This window comes from Micromys minutus (genome assembly GCF_963924665.1).
Source record: "Micromys minutus genome assembly, chromosome: 16".
Lineage (NCBI taxonomy): Eukaryota > Metazoa > Chordata > Mammalia > Rodentia > Muridae > Micromys > Micromys minutus.
Window position 1 is genome coordinate 45,957,834 of NC_137985.1, and position 25,611 is coordinate 45,983,444.

The 25,611-nt window shown below is 44.7% G+C and overlaps 1 protein-coding gene across 4 annotated transcripts; it reads left to right on the forward strand.

Annotated features, from left to right (window-relative positions):
* Nucleotides 1–25,186, forward strand: CHRNA5 (cholinergic receptor nicotinic alpha 5 subunit; the record flags this gene model as incomplete). 4 transcript variants are annotated; one of them, XM_080929999.1, is made up of 6 exons in its annotated part: nucleotides 1–106; nucleotides 17,135–17,286; nucleotides 19,272–19,316; nucleotides 21,068–21,177; nucleotides 22,735–23,563; nucleotides 25,025–25,186. In XM_080929999.1, the coding sequence occupies 6 exons, from the start codon at nucleotides 1–3 to the stop codon at nucleotides 25,184–25,186; spliced, it is 1,404 nt and encodes a 467-aa protein (XP_080786125.1). The 4 variants fall into 4 exon arrangements, with proteins under 4 accessions (XP_080786125.1, XP_080786128.1, XP_080786126.1 ...); XM_080930002.1 differs by having other exon boundaries at nucleotides 22,735–22,912; XM_080930000.1 differs by having other exon boundaries at nucleotides 22,735–23,436; nucleotides 25,025–25,049.
* Nucleotides 25,187–25,611: the final 425 nt, after the last annotated feature.

Consider the following 25,611-nt stretch of genomic DNA (forward strand, 5'->3'; position numbering starts at 1 on the left):
ATGGCGGCGCGGGGGTCTCGGCGGCGCGCGCTGCGCCTGCTCTTGGTGGTGCAGCTGCTGGCGGGGCGCTGGCGGCCGGCCGGGGCGGCGCGGGGCGCGCGGGGAGGTGAGCCGGGGTGGAGCCGCGGGGCCGCGCAGCGGGGCTCCGCTCCGTTCCCCTTTCTTCTGGGAATTCGGGGTGAGGTTCCAGGTTAGCACCCAAATGCAAAGAAAAAGGCCGGTGTTGGCGTTCGGTGGCTGTCACCGTTGGGCGGCTGTGTAGGATGTGCCTCGGTACAACTTTCCTGGAGCGTGCCGCTGCCACCGGGCTTCCCACTTCGTGGCTGGTTCACAGTGTGGAGACTTTGGGCTTCATGCTCGCCTTTGAGACTTTACAGCTTACCTTCTCCTCCCTCCCTCCCGCAGCATCTTTGCTAGAAGAAGCAAAGGTTTTGCTGAAGAAATGGTGGGCAGTTCACATCCCCAGGCTTCGGGACTCACGGCTTGTATCTCCCTCCCTCCCCGGCCCCGCCACGCTCTCCCGCTCCCCGTTCCCTTGCCTGTCAGTGTTTCAGATGTTGTGGGTTGGGATAGAAACAAACAGCCTAGTGCTTTGAATTTACAGTGCTTTAGCATATTTGAGTCAGCCCTTTAAGTACTCTGGGGAAAAAAAAAAACATTTCTGGAGCACCTGTGGTGTGTCTTATACTAGAGAAGGTGCGGCTCCTTTAAGCTCAGTATTGGCGAGCCTGGCGGACCTTGTCTTTCTTTCCTTAAAGTTCTTAAACTGTGAGCCCTGGTTTTCTTTAGGAAAACTTCCCCGACTAGAATTTCCAATTACAGGATGGGTCTATTGAAGCGATGGAATCTTTGCAGAGAGGGTCAACAGTTTAGAGAAGGGAAGGGATGTCCTTGTCTCAAATTATGGCTCCAGTGTGTTTTGTCTTAAGACAGAATTCTCTTGCCTCTTTCGTCCCTTGAACAACGAACACAATACGGCTTACTTTCCCCGGCGGGTTTCAGGATTGATTGGTACATATAACACGCCAGACTGTGCCCGACAGCCTAGGAAATGGTATTTTTGCCTCTTTTGATGGAGCTGGGAATTTGAAAAGGTTTCTCTGTTTTAAGATAAATCATTGTTGCTGAGTCTTCAATGATGTAAGCTAACTCTTTTGCCTGGCTGGGTGTTTTAACCAGAGTTGATGACCTATTCTCTTCCGTTTCCATCAGTGGGACTTCTTTAATAATAACCATTTGTATAGTGTTTCCCTCCCCTTGCAAACTCCTTAAGACCTACAATTCCTTTGTGAGTGGGTATGTGTGTGTACGCATGCTTGTGCTGGTAGAGGCCAGAGGTCAGCCATGGGCATTGTTTCCTCGGGGCTGTCCAGTTTGTTTGTTTTGTTTGTTTGTGGTGACATTCTCTTCCTGTGACCTGGGGCTGGTGCATTAGGATAGGCTAGTTGACAATCCTTTTGAATTCCATGGATCTGCCTGTCTCTGCCTCCCTAAGCGTTGGGATTCCCAGGGCAGTTTTTAGAGACTAAAAGGCCTCCTCGCTAGGCTTTTTACATTTTGCTGTGGGTTAAACCTAGGTCTCTGTGCTTTTGGAGCAAACACTTCAAAAGCTGTGTCATCTCCCAACCCTCAAGAGCTGCTCTGCTGTCCTGTTTATCTTTGTGTCCTGAATACCTAGTTTATTACAGGAGGCTAGTAAATGTTGGCAAATGAGTGAGTGGAATAACATCGCCCTGGATATTTTCTCACTTGTAAGAAAAGGCCATTAAATATTCTCCTGTAGGGCTCCAAACTTCTTAAATCCTGTGCATTCTAAATGAGTGCCTTGAAATAGAGGACAATACAGAGTGATACTGTTGCATATTTGCAAATAAATGTTAACATGCTTTTGTGTTCTATTACCTTTGAATTTTCAGTGGCCAGAAGTTCTGTGTGGACTTAAGAGACAAACTGGCTGTGGGTTTTGGTTTTTGTTTTTTTGGGGCATATTCAACTTTGCTGACTCCTTATCTCTCCCCCTTTAAGATGATGGAGTGGAGGTGGATGTTTGTCAGAGAATTGATTTTATATTTATGTTTTATTGTTCTCATATTCCTTTTACGTTCTCATCTCTTACGGTTTCCTTTGAGCCAGTTCCCAGACAAAAAGAATCCTTGTCTGGTCAGCCAGCAGCCATACCTAGTTGGCTGACTGAAGGTCACAGAGCTGTGGAGAAGTAGCCTGGAAGGCAATTTCGTCTGCAATGAAATATAATTTACTAGTACATTAAGATAATATAGGTCTCGGAACTGACCTGTGATGAGGACATTTATGGAAATTAAAGAGTCATTAGTTAAGTGTCGTTCTCAGCTGTGCGACATTTTAAATGGTTGAAACTTTCAGTATGTGTTCTGTCAAAGGAAGGTAAAGTAATTTCATAGAAAATACGTTCATGTGGCTGCCAACTTCACCTTTATCATTTATTTGCTATTTTTAAAGAAAGTATTCATGTTTATTGAGCATGCGTTTAGTACTCTGGCTTTGTATGGTTTAACTCCCACGAAGCAACCGCAGTGTGTGAAGTAGTATCTCCATCAGCCCATCCTACTGGACAAATCAGTGTCTTAGGTGCTGGTAGATGATTATAAACACAATTCTCCGCCTTTTTAGAACTTAATCCATCAGCTAAGGAGGCAGACATACAAAGAATGTATAAGATTTGGTCTAGGCTGCAGCTAACAGATGAGAGACTCTAGATTTGAACTTGGGGAGTCTGACTGGGGCTTTGCTTTTAGTCACTCTTCTTAGCTAACCTCATATTTTAATCAGCCAATGGAGGTAAAACAGACCAGGTATTTAACTTGGGGGGGGGGCTAATATTTTAATATATACTTTTAGTGAAAATATTTTTTTCATACAATATATTCTGATTACAGTTTCCCCTTCCCAACTCCTCCTGGATCATTCCTTTCTCCCCACCCACACAACGCTATACCCATTCAGAGAAATAATCACCTTTTCTCTCTTTAGAAAACAAACAGGTAAACAAGCAAACCAGAAAAAAAAAATACAAAATACACATACTCACACACACCACAAACTAAGCGATACTCCACTAAGTCGGAAACCAACAGTATATTAGGAAAAGATCAGCAGGACAGAACAAAGAACAGAACAAAAGCCCAAACAAAGCAATATAAGGCAAAAATATCTACAAAAATATCATTGAGTTTGTTTTGTTTTGGCCGTCAGCTGCTGGGCATGCGGCTTATCCTTAAGTGTGCTTAGTATACCTGACGAGACTTCATTGGAGAAAATGAATTTTTTCCTTTACAGGAGGTTGTCAATTTGAAGTAACTTTTTGCTTATAAGTGGGAGCCTGTGTCCACTTCCCCTCTCGGTGCTGGGACACTGTCTGGCTTGAACCTGTGCGCCCCTGTGCATGCTGCTACGGTCCCTGTGGGCTCATACGTGTTTCGTTCCTGCTGTGTCTGGAAGGCAGCACGTGTTTTCTTTCTGCCTCTTCTGTGGTTTAATAAAGACGTCCTATTTTAGACGAAGTGTTCCAAAACCTCTCTCCCTCTGCACACAATGGCCAGCTGTGGGTCTCTGTGTTGGTTCCCATCGACTGCAGGAGGAAGCGTCTCTGATGATGGCTGAGCCAGACACGGCTCTGTTAATGTAGCTGAATGTCATTAGGAATCATTTTATTGCTTTGTCCTTTTATTGGAACAGTGGTATTTGGTTTTCTTCTGGGCCCGTGACCTATCCTGTCTCAGTTTCTTGGCCACCAGAGCAGTGTCAGGCATGGTTTTTGTTTCGTGTAGTCGGTCTTAGATCCAGTTAGAGAATGGTTATCCACTCCTACAGTGGTGACTGCACAAACATGTCACGCAGGCATGTCACGGTGGTGGATTGTAGTAGAGTTTGTGGTAGAATATCTTCCAGTACCACGAACACCAATCAGGAGGGGTGACACCTCTAGTTAGACACCAGTTTGACTTCTCTATGTTGTATGAGATATGTAAGAGCTGACTTCAGCGATAGGGCCTCACTATCAGTTTGTGGAAAACAACCAGTGCCCTTGACAATAGACTGAGATGTTTGGGGTTTTCCATGATAACCCTTTGGCCAATGGCTCAACTAGATGTAGCTTTTATTATTTAGTGAGTCTGTTTAGAGTTCTTTCATGTATGTATGGAGTTGTGAAAATCGAGATGATCCTAGGACTGGATATCTGGCATAGTCTTTGTTGGTTGAGTGTTCCCTTCCCTGCTTTCCATTGCCCTCTCTGGAACTTTTCCACTCCCACCTGCCCATGTCTATCCCCCAAGACATGGTTTCCTTATACAACCCTGGCTGCACTGGAATTAGCTCTTTGGACCAGGCTGCCTCCCAACTGCTGGGATTAAAGGTGTTTCCCACCACACTGCCCTCCCTGGATCTTAGGAAAGTGTGGCAGCAGTGGGGTCCCTGGTAGAGGATGCTTCTGCAGGCCGGTGGTCCTCAGAGAGGAATAGAGATGGGTTAGGAGGAAGGCTGAGAGGGGCTCTGGGAAAGAGCTAAGGGGATCCTGTCTACACGAGTATCACGGTCCCCAGGGAATTTGAGGTGTGGTGGGATAAAGGGTTCCTGCACTCAGGTTGCAGTAAGACAAAGACTATGTCTGGAGAGACAGATAGGAGGGTCCTGGGTCTAGTGAATGGGGCTGCCAAAGGAATGGGAATGAGCTAGAAGGCAGGGCTGAGAGGCTCCACAGGAAAGAGCATATGGGGTCTGTACCAAGGTTCAGCAGAGACCCAGGGAGTGCAGGCAGGGTAGAAGCCACCTTTGCCATTTTTGTGTATATGCTTACATCTAACTTTTCACAGTTTATTTTGAAATCAAAAATTATGTTGGCTAGGTGGTACTCACTGGTATTCCCAGAACTTGAGTGTTGTTGGAATTTCCAACACTAGTAAGTCCGTATGAAAGACACACAATACAGTTATTGTAAGTATAAGCTATAAGCCTGGGTTGGGCAGATCTAATGCTATACTGATTTCCCAGTTAGGAGACCCCATGTTACTTGTGGTTTCTCCCAGACACACAGTTCTGGTCCATTGTGGCTTCTCCTCCTCTTCCTTTGTCCTGTCTCTCCCTCTTCCTCAGTTCTTTCTCCTCCTCTTCCTCCAGCTTCTTTCTTTCCTTCTCTACCTGCTACCCCTTCTCAGGCCGCCAGTCCCACCTTCCCCCTCCACTGCCCGATCACAGGCTCTAGCCTTTTATTGGCCAGTTAAAATGGGGAGAAGCTTCACATGGCATCACCTGAGTACCTGATGGTTTATTTGTTGGGGCGGGAGGAGGGCAACCCTTCTTGAGGAGCCAGTATTAACACCAGAATACAAACAGCACCAGGCTAACCTACTACATTTGTGAGGCAGAGGCAAGAGAAGTTGAAGGCTATGGAGAATGGCAGAACTATTTTGCTAGCTATCCATCTTATAGAAAATCAGTGCCTACGGTATAAAAAGAACTTAAAGCAAAAACAAGCCAAATACAAAAACTCAGTCCTGCTGGTAAACGGGCTAGTACCCATCAGAGACTTCTCAAAAGATGGAATAACAAATAGCCAGTACACCTATAAAAGTGTCTCACATCCCCAGCCATCAGGGAAATCGGAATCAAACCTGCACTGATACCCGTTCTGTTCAGGAAGGAAGCCATTAAGAAACTCCTGAATGCTGGAAGCTGGAGAGATGGCTCAGCAGGGAAGAGTGCTTGCTGATCTAGCAGAGGACCACCGTTTGGTTTCCAGCACTCATATTGATGGGCTCACAACCACTCCCAACTCCAGTGCCAAAGGATATGATGGTTTCTTCTGGCTTCCACAGGTATCTACCTGTACATACGCACAGAAAGAGACGCTAGACACACTTTAAAAATGTCAGGAAGGGTGGAGGAACCTTTATGGAAATGCAGATTAGTCCAGTGACTGTGGAAATCTGTGCCCATTTCCGATGATGAGCAACACTAGAGCCTGTTTTACCCAGATTCACAACTCCTAACTGTGCATCTTCAGGACTCTACATCAGGGTGTCACAGAAATACTTGCACTGTTGCAGTAAATATTAAAAATGGGAGGCTTATCTCTTTATTGGCCCCCGAGGTCTCACTCTGCAGATACCTTTCTAGTGTGGATCCAAGTGCACGGATTCTGTCACTCGCTCTGAAAGCCGCCCTCTCCACACAATTCCCTTCCCACCCACCCGCCCTGTGGTTTCTGTCTCAGATGGTGATTACTGCGCTGGCGTTTTCTTTCCTCCACCGCCCGTCACAGACTTTACTCTAAAGCCCAGTAACTTTTCAATCAGGTTTATAAAATAGATTCTCAATTCACAAACCCTCTACACAATAAGATTACACCCAATAGACAAAGACACAAACTGCCCTTCCATATAAGACCTATAGAGTCCTTAAAATATTGCCAGTTATGGCCACCAGGATCCAGGTCTGCTTTCTCCAGCTCCATCTTGATTTCTCCCCAATCTCTGCTCCTCATCCATTTTTCTACCTTTTCTCCGCCCACCTGTCCACTGTCCAATCATGTATCGACTTAACATAAATCTGCATTGCACATCTGGGTTTATTCCTGCACTGTCCACAATAGCTTAAGTTAAGGAACAGTCAGCCTGTGTTTAGCCAACAGATGAACAAAGAAAATGTGGTACACACACAATGGATTTTTTCAGCCTTAAAAACTAACAAACTGGTGTCATTTGCAGGGAAATTTATGCAACTGGAGAGCATATTGAAGTAACTCAGAAGATAAATACCACATGCTCTCTCAGATTCTAAATTTTGTGTAGATAAAAGCTGCCTAAAACTGCGTGTGTGAGGAGAGACACATGAAAGGAGAAATGAGACTAGGGGGAGTAAGGAAGGGGCTGCGGGGGAAGGACTCGGAGAGGAGTGTGGCAAAGGTACGAGAGACACTTGAATGAAAATGTTTGCACAAGACTCATCACCATCTATAATGACTAGACACCAACAAAACCCTTTTAAAGTTCACAGTCAACTTGGGATACACAGGACTTGTCTTGGGAAAAGAATTATTTTCTTGAAAATGCAGAATATGCCCTATGACCTAGCGTGTGAACATACTGTGCCCGGGTACTTAATGATTCACTGAGACATGTTTCATGTAGCCCAGGTTGGCCCCAGGTGGACGAGTAGTCCAGGATGACCTTGAACCCATCTTGCCTCCCTTTCCCAACTGGTTTCTCGTGATTGCGTCTGAGTTTATGAAAGTACCTGCCGATGGCGCTCTGATACAGTTGTTAGACTAGAGTGTCCCTGTGCTTCTGTAATTACAAATTATATCTACCTCGCAACTTTTAACAATTGGGCTCAGTGGTTAGTACAGTAATTTCAGCATAGCTTTTTTTTTTTTCTTTTGGAACAGTTGGGATTAAATTCTTCTAGATGGTATTTTCAGTTTAAAATTAAGCAGACAGGCAGATGCAGATATATTGAAGTTAGACTACTTTAGGGGGAAGCTAGTATTTGTTTCTTTAGGGATTTTCTCTGGAACAGTGGAAACAGTGTAATGGAAAATCATCTTTAGAACCTTTTACGTGTGTGCGTGTGCGCATGCGCGTGCCTACCTGCTTACATATGTGCGCATGAGCGTGGGTGCCTAGTGAGGCCAGGGGTGTCCGGCTCTCTGGAGATGGAGTCATGGGCAGTTGTAAACCTTCCAGTGTGGGTGCTGGGAATCAATCTTAGGTCCTCTAGAAGAGCAGCAAGTACTGAATCCCCGTTTCTGGAAAAAAAAAAAAATTATCAAGACAAGATTACTTTGTATAGCCCTGGCTGCCCTGGAACTCACTCTGTAGACTAGGTTGGCCCCAAACTCAAGAGATCTGCCTGCCTCTGCCTCTCGGGTGCTGGGACTAGAGGTGTGCGCCACCACTGCCCAGCTAAGTTTTTTTTTTCCTTAAGTCATTTTATTGAGAGAGAAAACACTCAGGCCCAGACCTATGATTTAATAAGACCAGACTAGCACTGTGTTTCTAGGTGAAGCCTGGTCTCTCAACTCAGAGGTGGGTATCCAACCCCACAGCCTGGTTTTCAGAGATGGTTCCACAGGATAAGTCTGTGTACTTGCAGGCAGACCCTCGGGACAGATGGATTGGGTAATGCTGGCAGTTGGTGTCCATTTTGGAGATTACTACTGGAGGTAAATCTACAAGACAACAGACTGCAAATGCCACCAGGTAGATGAGGACGTCACTAAGGTCCTCTTGAAGGGTTGCTTGCTCCTTTAGCAGCCATGCTTGAGAACCAGGCCCAGCATCAGACTTCCACTGAAAGAGTTCTGCCAGCTCGCCCGCTTCTCCCACCAAGGCTAGGAGCAGGTTCCGAGGCTGGTAGAACTCCCATTCCCGCTCGGCCGTGAACTCTGCATGGAGGTGTCTCAAGCGTGGGCTCTGGGCTGAAGCTGAACGGGCTTGGCAGCAGCAGAGTCTTCTTAGCCCTCACTTCCTCACGCAGGCACCATCACCCGCTTGGGACATTCCGCCCACCAGTCCCAGCGGGGGCAACCTCCCCCCATCGGGAGTGGCCTCTAAGGTTCTGACCAATCACCCAGCTAAGACTTGTATTTAAATGTTTTCTTTATTATTTAAAACAACAAACACACCATCATTTCTCCAATGTCTTTTAATTTTGACCGCATTAAAGAAAGGAGTTCTTTCAAAATTTAAGCAGGACTGAAGAGAAGGAAGGGGGTACCAGTAAAAATAGATGTGAATTCAGTTTTCTGACAAGAAGAGAATGATAAACTTAAGGAGTTAAATTTTTCTCTCCTTGAAGAGTGTTAGTGATATGTGTTGAATTAGGCAGAATTTTTCATCTTTGTAGAAGTTTCTCAACTTCTGAATCCTTGGGCTTGGGAAGTGTTGGTTGTTGTGAGGAAAGGGTCCTGGCTATCTAATGTGTTTCCAACATCCCTGTAGCAAAGGGTTTTAGCCATGTAACATGTTACTAACATCCCTGGAGGAAAGGGTCCTGACTATCAGGTGTGTGTACAGCATCTCTGATCTCTACTGTGAGCTACCACCAGCACCCTACTCAGACGTCTCCATGGGACAGAACTGTTCTTCCCTGACTCACGAGGTCCCCGCTTGTGGTTTCCTGCTGTGGGAAGAGATCCCTTGGGAGTTAAGGGCATATGGGGCTTCGGAAGGTCAGAGGCAAGGCCTTAGGCTCAAATGTCTCGAAGCTTCCAAGGGAAATTTATGAAATTCAAGCTGTACTGGTTGTACTTGGGTTTTGTTTGCTCGCTTGCTTGATTTTGAGACAGGATGTCATGTAGCCCAGGTGGATGTCATTTTTGTATGTGGCCACTGCTGCGGAGAGTAACAAGCTATCAAGGTGAGTCCTCACGCCTGTCAAATGAGTGTCATTCTCAGGATCCAGTGAAAGCAGTGAATGTTTGCTTCAGTGACACAAAACTAACAGCAACGGGGGTGGGGTGGGGTGGGGAGGCTGGAGAGACGGCTCAGTGGTTAGAGCACTGACTGCTCTTACAGAGGTCCGGAGTTAAATTCCCAGCAACCACATGGTGGCTCACAACCATCCATCCATCCATACATAATGAGATCTGATGCCCTCTTCTGGTGTGTCTGAAGACAGCATGTCTCATATATATAAAATAAATAAGTAAAACTAAAAAAAAATTAACTTATTTAAAGAGGGAGAGAGACAGACAGACACTCACACTTAGGGCAGGAGAGGAGAGGTGTTGTAGTGGTTAAGAATACTTGCTGCTTGGGGTGTTGTATCACACATCTTTAGTCCCGGGAGGCAAAAGCAGGCATATCTATATGAATTCCAGGACATCCAGGGCTACACCAAGGGGGTTAGGGGTGGGGAGTACCTGCTGCTCTTCCAGAACCTACATGAAGCAGTTAAACCACTTGAAACTCCAACTCCAGAGAAGCCAGTGCTCTCTTCTGGGCTCTGTACGTATACTCACCACACGGCGCGCGCGCGCACACACACACACACACACACACACACACACACACACACACACGGATGTTTTTGTAAAAATCTGAAAAGATTAATAGAAGCCACTAGAACAAACACTGGCTCCCTGTTCACACAAAGCAGGTCTCTGCCCCTTTCCCTTTTCCGGTTTGTTTCTTGAAACAGGTCTCCTTGCAACTATGTAGCTAAGGCTGCTCTGAGTAGTTGAGTCTGGCCTCAAGCTCCAGGCCTTGGGACTGGAAACATACAGCTCATTGGTTGAGAACATTTATTATTGCAGAGGACCTGGGTTTGATTCACAGCATCCATATGGTGGCTCACCACCTCCAAACTCCAGTTTCAGGGGATCCAGTTCTCTGCTGACCTCTGAGGGAATCAGGCACTCATGTGGAGCACAGACATATGCAAACAACACACACACACACACACACACACACACACACACATTTAAATTCTAGCTACAACAAACTCCTGAAGAATTCCTGACTCGGCCACCTGAGTGCTGGGACTATGGGCGTGTGCCTGGTTCTTATCTTCATCTTCTGCATTTCCTTAAGTCATTATTTGTTTATAACTGGACAATAAAAAAAAAGAAAGATCCAGTCTCAACTGTGTAGCCTTTAACTCCTGACCCGACTCCAGCACAAATTTGGGATTACAGGGGTGTGTCACCCCCATGGCTCCAGGGGAAGAGCTTTGCAGGAATCTATGAAGGTCATATAGGCTTTGTAGTTCCTTATGCCTGTTAGACGTTTTCTTTCCTAACACTGTAAATGTACTAGCTTAAGTATGTATTTATTACCCATTGAGAAAATTTCTAACGCCAAATCAAAATAGTGAACTTTGCATTTATTTGATTTGATAATATTTAACCTTTTTTTTTTTTTTTTTTTTTTTTTTTTTTGAACTCCTTGAGGACTATTGACTGGGCCCAAACCTAACACTGCCCGAGGTCACTGTGTTCCTCCTCGGGTTCTGTGCGTCAGGGGAAGATGTAGAACTGAGCTTTGCAGCAGCAGATGCAGTGTAACTGTGTCCTGTAATTCTGTGTTAGAAATCAATGGAAAGCAATACCCCTGCACTCCTGTAGTACTGAAACAATGATTAGTAAGCATTCTGGCCTTATTTGTCAGGTTGAAAACGCTGAGTGAGTACATACTTAGTTCCTTGTATTAACTAAATGCTTATGTTCCCTGCTTTCTCCTGATATCTCTTAAAATAGCTCTCCCAGGACTGCAGCAAGGAGAATTTTTTTTAAAAAAGGTATTAAAGTCAATTTTTTTTTGTTAACTTAAAAAAAGACACAAGGAGACTTAGAGGAGAGCATTAACTACTCCAGGAATGCCTTCATTTTGGGATAGAGTATCTCTCTCTCACCATTACAAATCTTTTTAGATAGGTGATTTATTTCACTCTCATGTAGCCTGTGAAGAACTTAGGGAAGGCTCTTGGCAATGCTGAAATCGTGCATGCCCTGTCTCAGCAGCCCTCCTTCCAAGAGTCAGCCCCTGCTTAAGACGGGAAGGCAGATGCGCAAGGATGGTAGTTCCTGCGTTGTCTATGGCATCATCATCGTAAACAAGGCCAAATGAACACGACCTGGCTGCCCACCTGTGAAACCTTAAAGTATGACGCGAGCCCATAACTCAGACCGCTTTTTACTTGTGAAGAAAGAACAGATATAGGTGGGTTAACCACGACATCGTTTTGGATGGAAAATGAAAGCCAGAACGCTTTAAAAGGGAAACGTGCTGTTCTGTGCATATGTGATGTGCATGTGTGCTTGCAATTAAAATGTGGACCCTTCAAACTTACCAGTGGTTCAGAGGGAGGAGAGGGAGATTCCCTACCAAAAGAACCTCTAGGTTTGAATTGTAAAAGTGATCAGGCCTTATTTTTGTAATGAAAGTATCATTCAGAGAAACAAGTCAGGCTCCTGCTTCCTACTTGATACAGTCAGAGCAGTGCTTCTCAGAGGGAGGCATTTTTGATGCCCCTCCCCACATTGGGCAGTGTCTAAAGGCACTTGTGGTTGTTGTGTAACAACAGTGTGTCTGGTGGGTAGAAGCTGAAATATACAGGTCTAAGATTGGAATGATAGTTCAGTGGCTAAGATTGTTCTTCCACAGGACTGGGATTTGATTTCCAGCACCCAAGGCTCACAGCTGTCTGTAACTCAAACTTCTAAGGGGGTCTGATGCCCTCTTCTGGCCTCTTCAGGCATTGCATGCATGTTCCACCAGCTGAGCCCTTGGGCAAGTGGAGAGAAAAAAATAAGTAAATATTTAAATTACTTAGATACTACCTGCTATAGTAAAAAAAAATTATAAAATTTTATGTGATTTACACATTAAAACAATGAAGCAGAAGTTAATGTTTTTTAAAATGTCATTGATTTATACACAGGGTCCTGTGTTGTATGTAGCTCAGCCTAGACTTGAACTCAGGATCCTCCTGCCTCAGCCTCCCTCGTTCTGGAGTTAAAGGTGTATATCACCACACTCAGCTTATTAATGTTTTCTAATGAAAACATAAAATCTGCCCAGTGTAGTGGTCCTAGAGTGCCCAGGCCTTGTAGATTCAGCCAAATGAGAAACTCAGGCAGGAGGTCACAGGTTCCAGTCCTGCCCAAGTCACAGACTGAGTTAAGGCTCAGCTGGAGAAACTTATTGAGAACCTGTCTCGGCACGAGGAGGGCCAAGGGCGTGACTTGGTGCCTCTCGGGTAGAAGACCTTAGGTTCAAATCTCCGAGCTTGAGGAGTGGGTGCTTTAGGGAGATAACGGATTGAGGGTTCTTGCTATGTTTATTGATGATTCTGTGTTGCCAATGAGAGAATCCTCTTTTTATATAGATTAGCTACTGCAGCACGTGGCGGTCAAAGGCTTGGAGGAAAGCCCAGTATTCAGGGGAGGTTTTCAGCTCCGCAGATCTGTCTGTTCGTCCTCACCATAGTAAAATTAAGGCGGGACGATGTTTCTTTGAAAATAGATGTAGCGTTACTAAATTACTTGACTTTGAGTTTTTGTCTTCAGACAGCCCTGGCTGACCTTGAACCCGCGGTGCAGCCTGTGCTAGACTGGAAGCTATGATATTCCTCCCTGACTGCTACAGTTCCCCCAAGGGGGCATATGGCCCATGGAGGTGGGGCGAGGCCTGAGGGCAAGGGGGATGCCTCTGAGAGGCCCATGCTGGGAATCCCTTCCCTGAGGGACCAGCCACACAACAGTATAGTACAGAATAGAGTTTATTCAGGTCATGGGAGAGTTAAGAGGGTGGTAGAGACAGAGAGAGAGGGGGAGAGGAATAGAGGAGTAGAGGCCGGCCATGAGCACGTGGAGAGAGGGGGAGAAGGGAATGGGAAGAGGAGGGATAGGGATGGGAGGGCAAGAGAGGCCAAGAGAGAGAGGAGGGGGCAAGCAGCCCCTTTTATAGTGTCAGGTCACTGGGGCGGAACATTCCTGGCTACTGCCAGGTAATTGAGGGGTGGGGTTTCCCAACAGCCACCATCCCTGGTTTTATGAAACATTTTAAATGTCACGCTCCAATTCTTCAACCCGAGGCAGTTGATATTCAGAATTAAAACTGAATGTGCAAAACCAAAGTGTAAATCTTTGGCGATGTTAATGACATGGCAGCCGTTCAGCTTAGTTTTTATGTTGTTGTACTTTTAAAGACTTGAGAGGAATCACGTCATGGAGTGTTGTGTCATGGACTTCTCCCAGCCCACTTAACTACTTGGTTCCCTGTTTTGTTTTGTTTTTCCCTGGGATTTGTGATTTATGCAATTAGTGCACTGGTGACATACGTATTAGCTTTAATGAGGCTTGAAGGTGTTGCTAGCACATGCCTGTGACTCTAGCACCGGGAAGTAGAGTCAGCAAGAGCAAGGACGGTACGCTAGCCTAGGTTATGGAGCAAGACACTGACTTAAAGGTAACCCTCTCCCCAAAACAGTCTCCTCCTCCAAACAACCCCCTACACACGCACACGCACACGAGCACACACACACACACACACACACACACACACACACACACACACACGCAACTTGGAGAAAGCTTTGTCATCACACCACACTGAGAGTGCCTTGTGCCACACACACATTTTCTGTTCTGGTGCCTTGGACTGCCTGGGACCATCTTTGATGGACATTGGGAGGCTTCAGACAGGTTCAGTAGCTTTTGTTGTAGTGTCTGTATGGCTGCCTATAGAGCCCCATTGCCTTCCACATTTTAACTATTATTTGTAGCAATTATCTGTGGAATAAGAGCAAGCTGGTGCAGGTGTTCACACACACACACACACACACACACACACACTCACACACTTCTAGTCTTCACAGTAGCCTTTTAAGGTAGGCACTGTTCTATACTGTTCTATACCTGTTCTCACAGATGTAGAAATCCATATGCAGACAGGTTAAGGCACTGGCCATGAAGTCACATAGTAAATACTTGTTTTTGAGAAGGTCTTGATGGACTTAAACTCTTGGCTTTAAGTGATCCTCTGTGTTAGCCTCTTGAGCAGTAGATCTCAACCTGTGGGTCATGACCCCTTTGGGGATCACACAGCCTTCTCACAGGGGTCGCATATCAGATGTTTACATTACAATTTATAACAGCAGCAAAATTACAGTTAGGAAGCAGCAATGAAAATGATTTATGATTAGGGGTCACCACAGGAAGAACTATATTGGGAGGCGTTAGGAAGGTTGAGAATCAGTGCTCTGGAGTATCTGACACTACAGGTGCATGCTGCTGGGCCAGCTTTAGCTCTTGAACTCTTGGCGAGCGTGTCACGAGTCTAGTGAGCTTCAGAGAATGTCCCACAACCAAAGGGAACGTTCTGAATCGCTAGAGAAAAATGAGGTTTAGGGCGTGTAAGGAGCGAGTCCTAGCTCACTTACTCAGATATGCTTGTTCACTGGACACACTCCATGGCTACTGTTTGTCTCTGTTATTAAGTGTAGAGACAGAGGGATGAGGAAAGCACAGTGAGGAAGACAGACTAACTGTACACACTCAAGGCTGCAGTACAGGCGAGAAACCTGGAGTGGTAAATACTTTAAAACTCCGCTCCGTGCTCCTGGCTATGTGCTCGCCCAAGAGCTCTGGATTCGTGAATGAAAAGACAAATCCACACAACCTTCATATTTTAATATATCTAACTTGCTTAATGGTTGGGCACTCCCAAACCTCCCCGAGGCTAACACACGTCCACCTTGGTATTCATGAGTTAACACTTTCTAAATCTATAGTTTATCTTTGCGGCCCTGTTTCCTTTTGGGCAGCCCTCCCATGGGGCCCTTTCCCCCTTTGCACCTACATTTCGGCCATCTTATCCTGTTCCTTCTCAGCGTAGTCTATCCTAAGCCCCTCTCACGGCGGCATCTGTTTTTTTCTCCCTGGGCATCTCTTGCCCAGGAACCCCAAAAGTCCAGCCTCTGACTCCATGCCCAGCTGCTGGCAACTTTGTTTCCCAATCAGAACCAGCTGGGGGCCGACTTCCTTTAGCCTACCAGAGGGACATAGCAAACAGGAATTTGGGTAACAAGATTAGCATGAAAACACGAGCTGCTACAGGAACCCAGTGAGAAATGGGGCAGGGAAGAGGTTACGAGGAAGATGTGGTGGCTGAGATCTGGAGACTGAGACTTAGCTAGGGCGCGGGGAAGGAGGGGCATGCGCCTCATAGATGGGAAGGTGTGCTAGGTCAGAAGCTGATTCTGACAGTACTGTTGGAACCAAGGATGAGCAATGGTAGCAGAGGTAGGGACAGACCCATGGAAGAGAGCTGTTGGGCCGATGTGTAGCATCATCCAGTCCATGTTTTGAAAAGATTGCCTGGATCTTTGCTGAGAACCAAGCCGTGCTGAGTGGGTGGAGCGCTGCAAGGATGGCCTGCCGGTGGCTCTTCTCTCTACCTGGATGGAAGTCTCGGGCGGGCAGAGCAACTCCTCAAATGCTGGTACCCAGCAGCCTTCACTTCTGGCAGTGTTTGCCAGCAGTAGGCGGGCAGTGTCCTGGTAGCAGAGCTCCTGGCGTGGCTGTGGTTACTGTTCTCGGTCTGGGGGCTGAGCGCTGAAGACTTGACAGCTCTCTGGAACTCTTCCTCCACCGGAGCCTGCAGGTTCCCCTCTCCGACTCCTCACAGCCTTTGTTCCCCATTTCAGCTTTCTATTATTTTGTTTCTGTCTCTGCCTTTCTTTCTTTTTGAACTGTTTCGCTGCCCCAAGTCAGCCACTGGTGGGACCAATCAGGGTGCCTGTTTCCAGTGAGGATGGGGTTCCTGGAGGAGCTGCTCAGGAAGAGTCCGTCTTCTTCCACCATGGAGGACCCAGTGTCATTATGCTTGGCAGCAAGTGCCTTTACCTCCTAGGCCTTCTCATCAGTCACTATAGCAACAGTCGGAGTCTAAGTGGAGACGGTTGCAGAGTAGTCTAGAGTTCACAGATGCTTGTGGAAACATTGTTTTGAGCAGTTCTGGGGTTGCCTCTTCAGGAGCCAGAGGGATGAGCTGCAGTCAGTCCCAGGATTTTGGAGGTGGAGGCAGGAGGAGTTGTTCAAGACTATACTTGGTTACGTAGGGAATTCAAGGCCACCCTGTTTCAAACAAACTAAAAGCAATAATAACTTAAACTTTTTAAAACTACTTTATTTTACAAAACAAAGATAAATGTACAGATTTTAAGCATTTTTTGCATAAAATTATACAATACATTTTTGTCAGTACTTTTTTTTAGATTTTAAAATAATTTTTACATAAAACTATGAATATATTTGTTAGTCAGTACTTGATTTTTTTTAAAGGTTTGATAGTATGCATTGAAAACTTAATAGTTACAATGAGCATAAAGTACATGTAAAACAAAATGTAACATGGAAATAGTCAAAGTTTTCTTGTTGTATAAAGATTTTGTTTTGTTTTGTTTTCTTTATTTCTTGGACTTCATACAGTCTGTGAGTTGTTTCTGGGGCAGTGCGAGCCTCTGGGGTTAGCATCCCATTATCAGTGACATAACTTAAACTTTAATGCAGTCATTGATTACGTTGATTTTAAGTGTGGGTATCTGGGGGGAAAGCAGCCAGCACACTAATTCCTAAAAACCTGTTATGCAGGGTTGCCTGAACTGTCCTCAGCTGCGAAACATGAAGACAGTTTATTTAGGGATTTGTTTGAAGACTATGAAAAATGGGTTCGTCCTGTGGAACACCTGAGTGACAAGATAAAGATCAAGTTTGGCCTTGCAATATCCCAGCTAGTAGACGTGGTAAGTATACATGTCGTTAGATGTTCCACTTCCCACTTAGGGACTTAGGGAAAATCAGTTTTTTCCCGGGTGTCGTCATCCACCTGAGTTACAAAGGTGACCAAATGTAGCCCTTTGCTCAAGGAGCCCTTCAGGGAACGATGACTAGTATGCCACAGGCATAGTAATACCCTGTTGATGTGTCATTGTGAAGTTTAGGAACTGTTTTGTCTCATTTGCTCGTAATAGGTCTATCCTTAGTGAAATTTAAAGATATTAAAACCTTTTATATTGTCTGGACTGCTCTTGCAGAGGACCCAGAGTTGCTTCCTAGCAGCTACATAGTGTTCACAACCACTGATAACCCCAGTTTCAGAGGATCTGGTGCCCTCTTCTGGCCTTTATAGGCACTGCATGCACATGGTGCATATACACACATGTAGGCAAGACACTGATACACATTAATAAAACATATTTCCAGAGAGATTTTATGTGTCATTCATCAGGGGTGAATTTCCTGCTTCTCAGTGTTTACCCTAAGAAACTCACACTTTAAAAACTAATTTCTTCTAGTTCTGATAATGCCAACAATTGTTTTTAGTATAGTGAACAAAGATTTACTTGTATTAAAAATAACACTAGTGCGCCTTTATGTTATGATCGCAGAAGTAGCACATTATTTTTAAGAGGGTTTTTAAAGTGTATAGAATAAACAGATTCATAGTCTACCATCCACTGGTGACTAATGTTAGCAGTCGGTAACTGAGGCAGGCGGGCGGCTCACACAGTCTCAGCACTTGGGAGGGAAAGGCAGGAGAATCAGTTCCAGGCTATCCTCTTCTACAGAGAGAGTTTGAGGACAGCCTGGGCTACTGAGACCCTGTATTTTAAAAAATCCAATTTGTTGAATTTTTTGCCATTTTCCCCCTTGTGTTTGTTTTAAGAACTTGGAGTTTTTATTTCTTATTTTATTTTGTGTGTATGAGTGCTTTGGCTGCACATATTTCTGTGTATTGCATGCACGTCTGCTGCCTAAGGAAGTGGTGAGCCTCTGGGTGGCACTGGGAACTGGACCCAGATCCTTTGCAAGAACAATAGATGCTCTTAACCACTGAGCCAACTCTCCAGCCCCTGTAATGTGTTTTTGATACAGTCTTGCTGACTGTTTTTTTTCCCAGATTCTTGTATAATTTACTTGTATTTCTATTTGCATAAAATTGTCTAGTCCTCCTATGACGATGCTATGTTTGTACATGAATGTCTGGATTCTCCTTCCTTTAAGAAGGGCAGGCTGAGAACGGAAGCATGTTCCTTCCCACCCTTGCTTAGCTAGGGGAATGCTGCACCTATATCTTAGCTTTTCTCTTGAATTTGAGCAAAAAAACAGAATAGACTTGCTAGCAGTATGCTTTAGGGTAGTTTACCTAAACTACAGAATGTTTCGAGGAACAATAGCAGGTTAATCTTATTTTCTTGAGGAGCAGATGAGTTAGCAGAACGTTCTATCCATATGGAGAGGAACATTCGTATTGAAATGTACTGATTTTTTTTTTTTTTAGGCTTAAGGCACCATATTATTAAAGTTTGAGAGAGAGGGGGAGAGAGGAGAGAGGAGAGGGGGAGAGAGTGGGGGAAGGTGGGGAGCTATACATCTCAACAGGTGCAGGGAGAAGGGGGACGCAGAGGAAAGCCACGCCTTTTGAGTTGAGGTCAGCAGTGACGGTCTGTGAGCAGCTATAGAACAAGGGCAGGGTCTTCAGAAAAAAACGACGAGGAGGCCAGAATGTCAGGGAAAACATACTTGGGGTTTTAGTTGATATTTAAAGACTAGAAAGGAGAAAATGAAGTTACATTTTGTGGTGGGGGGGGTTCAAAACTCAGAAAAGTAGACAGGCTTCGTGGTGACACCCTGTCACTGCAGGCAACTGCCACAAATGTAGACACGCTTAAAGATTATTGATATGTAACAGAAACAAGCAACATTGCTTCTTCTTTTTTTTTAATAGGATGAGAAAAACCAGCTAATGACAACAAACGTCTGGCTGAAGCAGGTGTGTACACGGGCACCGAGCGAGCAGTCGGCAGCGCTGTTTACTACAGTGAGGAGGGCTGGAGTGCGTGCTCTGTGGATTGTCAGGTTGCAGGCGCTGAGGGTAGATGGAGGTGTTGCTCTCATTGTACATGTTTGTGTGTCTTTGTAAATATTTGGTCTGAACCAGGGTCTGGTTCTGCTGCTTCAGTCTTCAGTCTCCATCCTCCCAAGTTCTGGGATTACCACTAGAGAAACTGCAGTAACGGAACAGACAGAACTCACCGCTCCCCAGGAACTTCATCCTAGTGGGAAGGGAATGAGCCATAGTGCCTTAGAGACCAGCAGTCTGAGGGGGCATCACACAGGAGAGAGGACTGGAAGTGTTGGGGACTGTACTTGTCAGCAAAAAAAAAAAAAAAAAAAAAAAAAAAAATAGTGAACCGAAGAAAACATCCAACCAAGCCATGAAAACCTAACTAAAAAGGCTCAGGGGAGATGGCGCAAGCCTTTTGGGCACCTAGGGGACAAGACTGTTCTGGGTAGAGGGGCCAGCAAGTAAAAAGCTCAGAGGAGGGACTGCATTTACTAAGGAAACCAGTGTGGCTGGCAGTGTGTGAGCCACAGGGAGGGGTGTGGAAATGGGGTCAAAGGAGCAACGAGAAGCCACTAGAATATTAGCTTATGGGATACTGCATGGATTTGGATTTTTACTTTTACTTGATGTATGTATGAGTATTTAGTCTGCATGTTTACACATGTACACGAAATACCCAAGGAGGCCAGAAGTGGGCATTGCATCCCATGGAACTGGCTTTGCAGAGGGTTGTAAGCTGCCACGTAGATGCTGGGGACTGGACTCTGCTGTTCTCCAAGAGCAGCAAGTGTTCTTCATCCTGAGCCATCTGCCTAACCCCAGGATTCTGGCTTTTAATTTGATTGCAACGGGACAGGATAAGAATGCCACTAATTATTTTATTATCACTGTTAACATGCTACCTGTGCTATTTTCATACATGCAGATGCAATGCATTCCGTGTCCCCATCCACCCTGTAATCACCCTCCTCCAGCACCCATCCCATTCCTTAGCATCTCCCTTTGTAATGAATTATTTGTATGGACGGAGTGCCTTTTACATGAAGGGCTTTTAAATTCTGGGCCAAGATTCATGTGTCTCCAGCTGCTGTTGAGCGTCTTCCATTGTTTATTCTTTCTCTGCCTCTGATTATTTACACTTAACACCAGTTCCCTGATCCCAAACTTACAGAAGACAGGTTGACGTTATTCGTTTGCTGTGCTAGGGATTGAACTGAGGGCCCTGCAGGATGCCAGGCGGGTCTCCTGCCGAGCTGTGTCTCCAGTTCATTTCTGAGCTTAATAAGGTCACAGAATTGTTATTGCCCGGACACTGGACAAAATGCTTAAGTGTATGGGATGTATAATAAATCCAGCTTCCCTTCCACCAAATCAGGGCACGATACAGCTAGGAACCTGGACCTTAAGGACTGGTCCCATGGCTTCAGGTTTTGAGTTTGGTCAGCTTGTGGGAGAAGAGGGGCCGGGTGTGCGTTAATCAGCATGGACCCTCACCTGTGCCCCATCAGGACCACCGAGAGAGTCTCGCACAGAGGGCAAGGCTATTGTTATTAGTTGGGAAGGCTTTCTGAATTAGGAGCAGAAATGATTCCTGTCTGAAGTTCCTGGGTGTGGTATAGTTTAAACATTTTTCATTATTTATTGATTGAAATGGAGGTGAATTTCTCATTTTAAAGGAATGGACAGATGTAAAGTTGAGATGGGACCCTGCTGACTATGGTGGAATAAGAATTATACGCGTTCCTTCAGACTCTCTGTGGATCCCGGACATCGTTTTGTTTGACAAGTAAGTCATATTTAAATATCACTTCCCATTTCCAAAAGAAAACTTGTACTGCTACTAGGCACCAGTGATCTTTCCCCCTCTCGTCTGCAAATTGTTTAGGCATGAAATTAAATGACTCGACTTTGTGTCTGTTTGTTGCATAGGTGTTGTGGATCCTTTGCCTTTTGTGGTGTTGTGTGTGTGTGTGTGTTTAATCATAAAAGTGTTATCTGGTTTCTGAAATAAGAAGGATGTGACAAACGTAGAAAGGAATAAGGAAGTGTGGAGGAGAGAACGGTTGTGAAGTTACAGGCACAGAAGATTGGTGAGCTTGGCAGTGTGCTCACGGCTTATGTGCTGGAGAGTCACCCATCGTACTTGGCCTAAGGTGGTTACACTTGCCTGTGATTACAAAGCTCTCATACGGTACGGTAAGGTTTCACTCCAAGACACATCTCCATTTACCCCCTTATTCAAGTCAGACTTCCAGGGTTGGGGGCGGGCATTGTTTTATAGTTGAGGCTGCAGTTTACGGTCAACCCGGTTTTGTAATATTATGTAAGTACACTGTCGGGATGGTGCAGTCCATTTTCCTATGGTGAGGAGTGTGGGGTTTATTTTTGAAGGTGATTGTCAGTTACCAGTCCTATTCCCTTCCCCCCACCCCTCCCAGGGTCATCCCAGAGTAAATGTGAGAGTTTGCGTGTATCCCAAAGCACTCTGTCTTATTTGCACAAAGGCTTTTAGAGCAGATGCTGTGCAAAAAAAAAAAAAAAAAAAAAAAAAAAAAGATCCTTTGAAACCTTTTCCTTCTGCGTTCCTTGATTTAGGAGGACAGAGAAGGCTCATAGGGTAACACGAGGGAGCTCCCGCACATTCTTTTACCCTCAGCAACGGAAGCCTGTTTGCACAAAGGCTTTGGCATGAGGACAGAGCAAATGCTGTGCAAAGACCCATCTTTTGAAACCGTTTGCTTCCATATTAGTCTGAAAGGACGAACAAAGCTTGCAAGGCAGCGTGATGCAGCCCCATGAGCATCCGCTGCTCTCTGTATTGAAAGCACTTGCGTGACTCAGCACAGGTAGATTGCACAGAACTGTGCAAAAACCAGAGGAAGGACCTGAAGATACAGAGCAAGGCTGTGAAGGAATGGGGCTTCTGCCTGCCGCTGGGCCTGTCCAGCACGGGGGAGTCCAGGGGTGCCCTGCATGGTGCAGATACTCCTTCCTCTTAGGGTAGAAGCCATCTCTTATTTCGGAGAAGGAGGAAGTCTAGGGATGGGAATTCAGGCTCTACCTTTCTTCATGCCCAGTATATAAACAGCCCGACCCTATTTGTATGTAAAGTGGTGTCTTTTCAATTACTGAAATCTCAACATTTCAATGGATTTGCCCATCTCACAGTACAAAGGGAGGAATAAGCTCAGGCTCAGCAGAATTATTATGTGATAGAAAGATTGCCTATGAAGCCCCCTGGGCCCAGCAGATAGGAATTTCAAACTTATTTCACACTATAGGTTCCTTTTATATTAGACTTATAAAATGTGATTTTGGCACCATTATTGTGTGTTTCTTTCAGTGCAGATGGACGTTTTGAAGGGGCTAGTACGAAAACAGTTGTCAGGCACAATGGCACAGTCACGTGGACGCAACCAGCAAACTACAAAAGTTCTTGCACTATAGACGTTACCTTTTTCCCATTTGATCTCCAAAATTGCTCCATGAAATTCGGCTCCTGGACGTATGATGGATCCCAGGTTGATATAATCCTAGAGGACCAAGATGTCGACAGAACAGACTTTTTTGACAATGGAGAATGGGAAATTGTGAGCGCAATGGGGAGCAAGGGGAACCGGACGGACAGCTGCTGTTGGTACCCCTACATCACGTACTCCTTTGTGATTAAGCGGCTGCCTCTCTTCTATACTTTGTTTCTTATTATCCCCTGCATTGGGCTCTCGTTTCTGACTGTGGTTGTCTTCTATCTCCCTTCAAACGAAGGTGAAAAGATTAGCTTGTGCACCTCAGTCCTCGTCTCTCTGACTGTCTTCCTTCTGGTTATTGAGGAGATTATACCCTCATCTTCCAAAGTCATACCTCTGATTGGGGAGTACTTGGTGTTCACCATGATTTTCGTGACCCTGTCCATTATGGTGACGGTCTTTGCCATCAACATCCACCACCGCTCTTCCTCCACACACAATGCTATGGCGCCTTGGGTTCGTAAGATATTTCTCCACAAGCTTCCCAAACTGCTCTGCATGAGAAGTCATGCGGATAGGTACTTTACTCAGAGAGAAGAAGCCGAGAATGCTGGTGGACCCAGATCTCGGAATACTTTGGAAGCTGCGCTCGACTGCATTCGCTACATCACGAGGCACGTCGTGAAAGAGAACGGCGTCCGCGAGGTCTGTGGCGAGTATTAACACCCCCGCGAAGTGGGGCGTCTACACAAATCTCACCCTCCATTTCCCCAGAACATCTCGATCCTGAAGGAAGTTTAGTAGTATGCATTTGAAGGGAATAGTAATATTGTCATACTTCTTTGGCTTTGGAACAATGTACTGATTTAGATTTATCTTCCATAACTTTGCTTCAGAATTTTTACATTATAGCTCATCAAAATGTACTCTTTTTGAAGAACGAGGCTAATGTAGACCTTAAAAGTACAACCAAGATATTTTCCATAACGACACTTTTTTTTGTAGCTTGTTTACAAAAGAATATTAGTAAAACTGAGAAGAGCAAGGTGCATGGCTATAATCCTGCCATTTGGGGGCTGAGGCAGGAGGATTGAACGTTAGACTCTATCTTGGTGTACTTAAGCAAGTTCAAGGTTAGCCTGGGCTAAACAAGGAGACTATGTTTCATAAAAGCAAAGTGAAATAACCATAAAATAAAGAAGAGGAGTAAGGTGTTCTCATGTGTTATTCTTCAAAAGTTTCATATAAAGCAGTAATAGTACCTAATTTGCTTATGACAAAATTTGTTTAAAGCCTTACATAAAAATAAGTTTGGTTTATTAAGGATGATTGATAGTTGAAATGCAAAAATTGGATGTGTTTTTACCTGTTTATGGTGTTGAAATGTTTTTTAATACAAGTTTTTAATTGTTAGTATTTTTATTTCTGTTATATAATATCTTTAAAGTTTTGACTGTTAATATTTTTATATCTGAATTTACATTTAATGGTCCCATTAAGATATATAAATTCTGATTTTTTATTAATATTTGACATCTCCTTCCCTCCCTTTCTGCCTTCCTCCCTTCCTTTGTCACTTTCCTGGCTAGCCTGGAACTTAACATGTGGACCAGGGTGGCTTCAGACTTACAGAAATCCACCTTTAGGGATTAAAGGCATGTACCACAATGCCATAGTGCCCCCCCACACTTTTCTAAAGACAGTTTCACTATGTAGCTCAGGTTAGCCTCGAACTGTCCTTCCTTTTGCTTCAGCCTCCTGGGTGCTGGGATTTCAGCAAATGCTGCTACGTTCCAGGTTATGACTTTAACTGTCATTGTTCCAGGGTGCTGGCCTCGCACTTCTGATCCTTCTGCCTCAGTCTCCCAAGTAGCTGATACTAGATACACATACCAGTGAGGCCAGGTTATGTCCAAAAAACTAACACTTGTTGGTTGTAGTCTTCTATAATATATAGAAGTATAATTCAGTATGACTGAATTATAGTGGGATTTTAAAAGGTAAGGATTTAATGAATATAAACTCTTAAGTTTAGAGCGGAATTTAATAAATGATACTAGTCTGTCTTAGAGACCTGGGTATAGGAGAGACCAAACGATTATCTCTTAACTCTGTTTTTTATCTTAAAATATGGCTTTATCTATGTGTTTTGTTTTTTTTTAACAGGTTGTTGAAGATTGGAAATTCATAGCCCAAGTTCTTGATCGGATGTTTCTGTGGACGTTTCTTCTGGTTTCAATCATTGGGACTCTAGGGCTTTTTGTTCCTGTTATTTATAAATGGGCCAATATAATAGTCCCAGTTCACATTGGAAACACAATTAAGTGAAACTAAGAAATTACACCATGGATTTAGTGAACAGTCATGCAGCTATTAGGACATGTTTGCTGTTACGGAAAATGTGAACATATTTACAATTTGATATAGGCTGTAACAGATTAGCAATTTCCAACATAGGCTTAATGTTGTCCATTAGAACTGCAGTAATAACCTCGAATAGCAACAATGTATTTGTTCACTCTGCACTAGCGAAGACCTAACATCTGCATCCTGGCAAACCCTACTAACTTGCAGCCAATGATGAAGGCCATCTTTCGAGTGCTGGGGAATTTAACTATATTTGAAGACTGTTTAAATCTTTTCCCAAATTTAGTAAAAGCATATATTTGTGTGGTTTTGAATTTTCAGAATGGGTCTGGTTAAATTGTCCAGCTGGCCCAAAGCCTCCCAAGTAGCTGGGACGATGGGTGTGC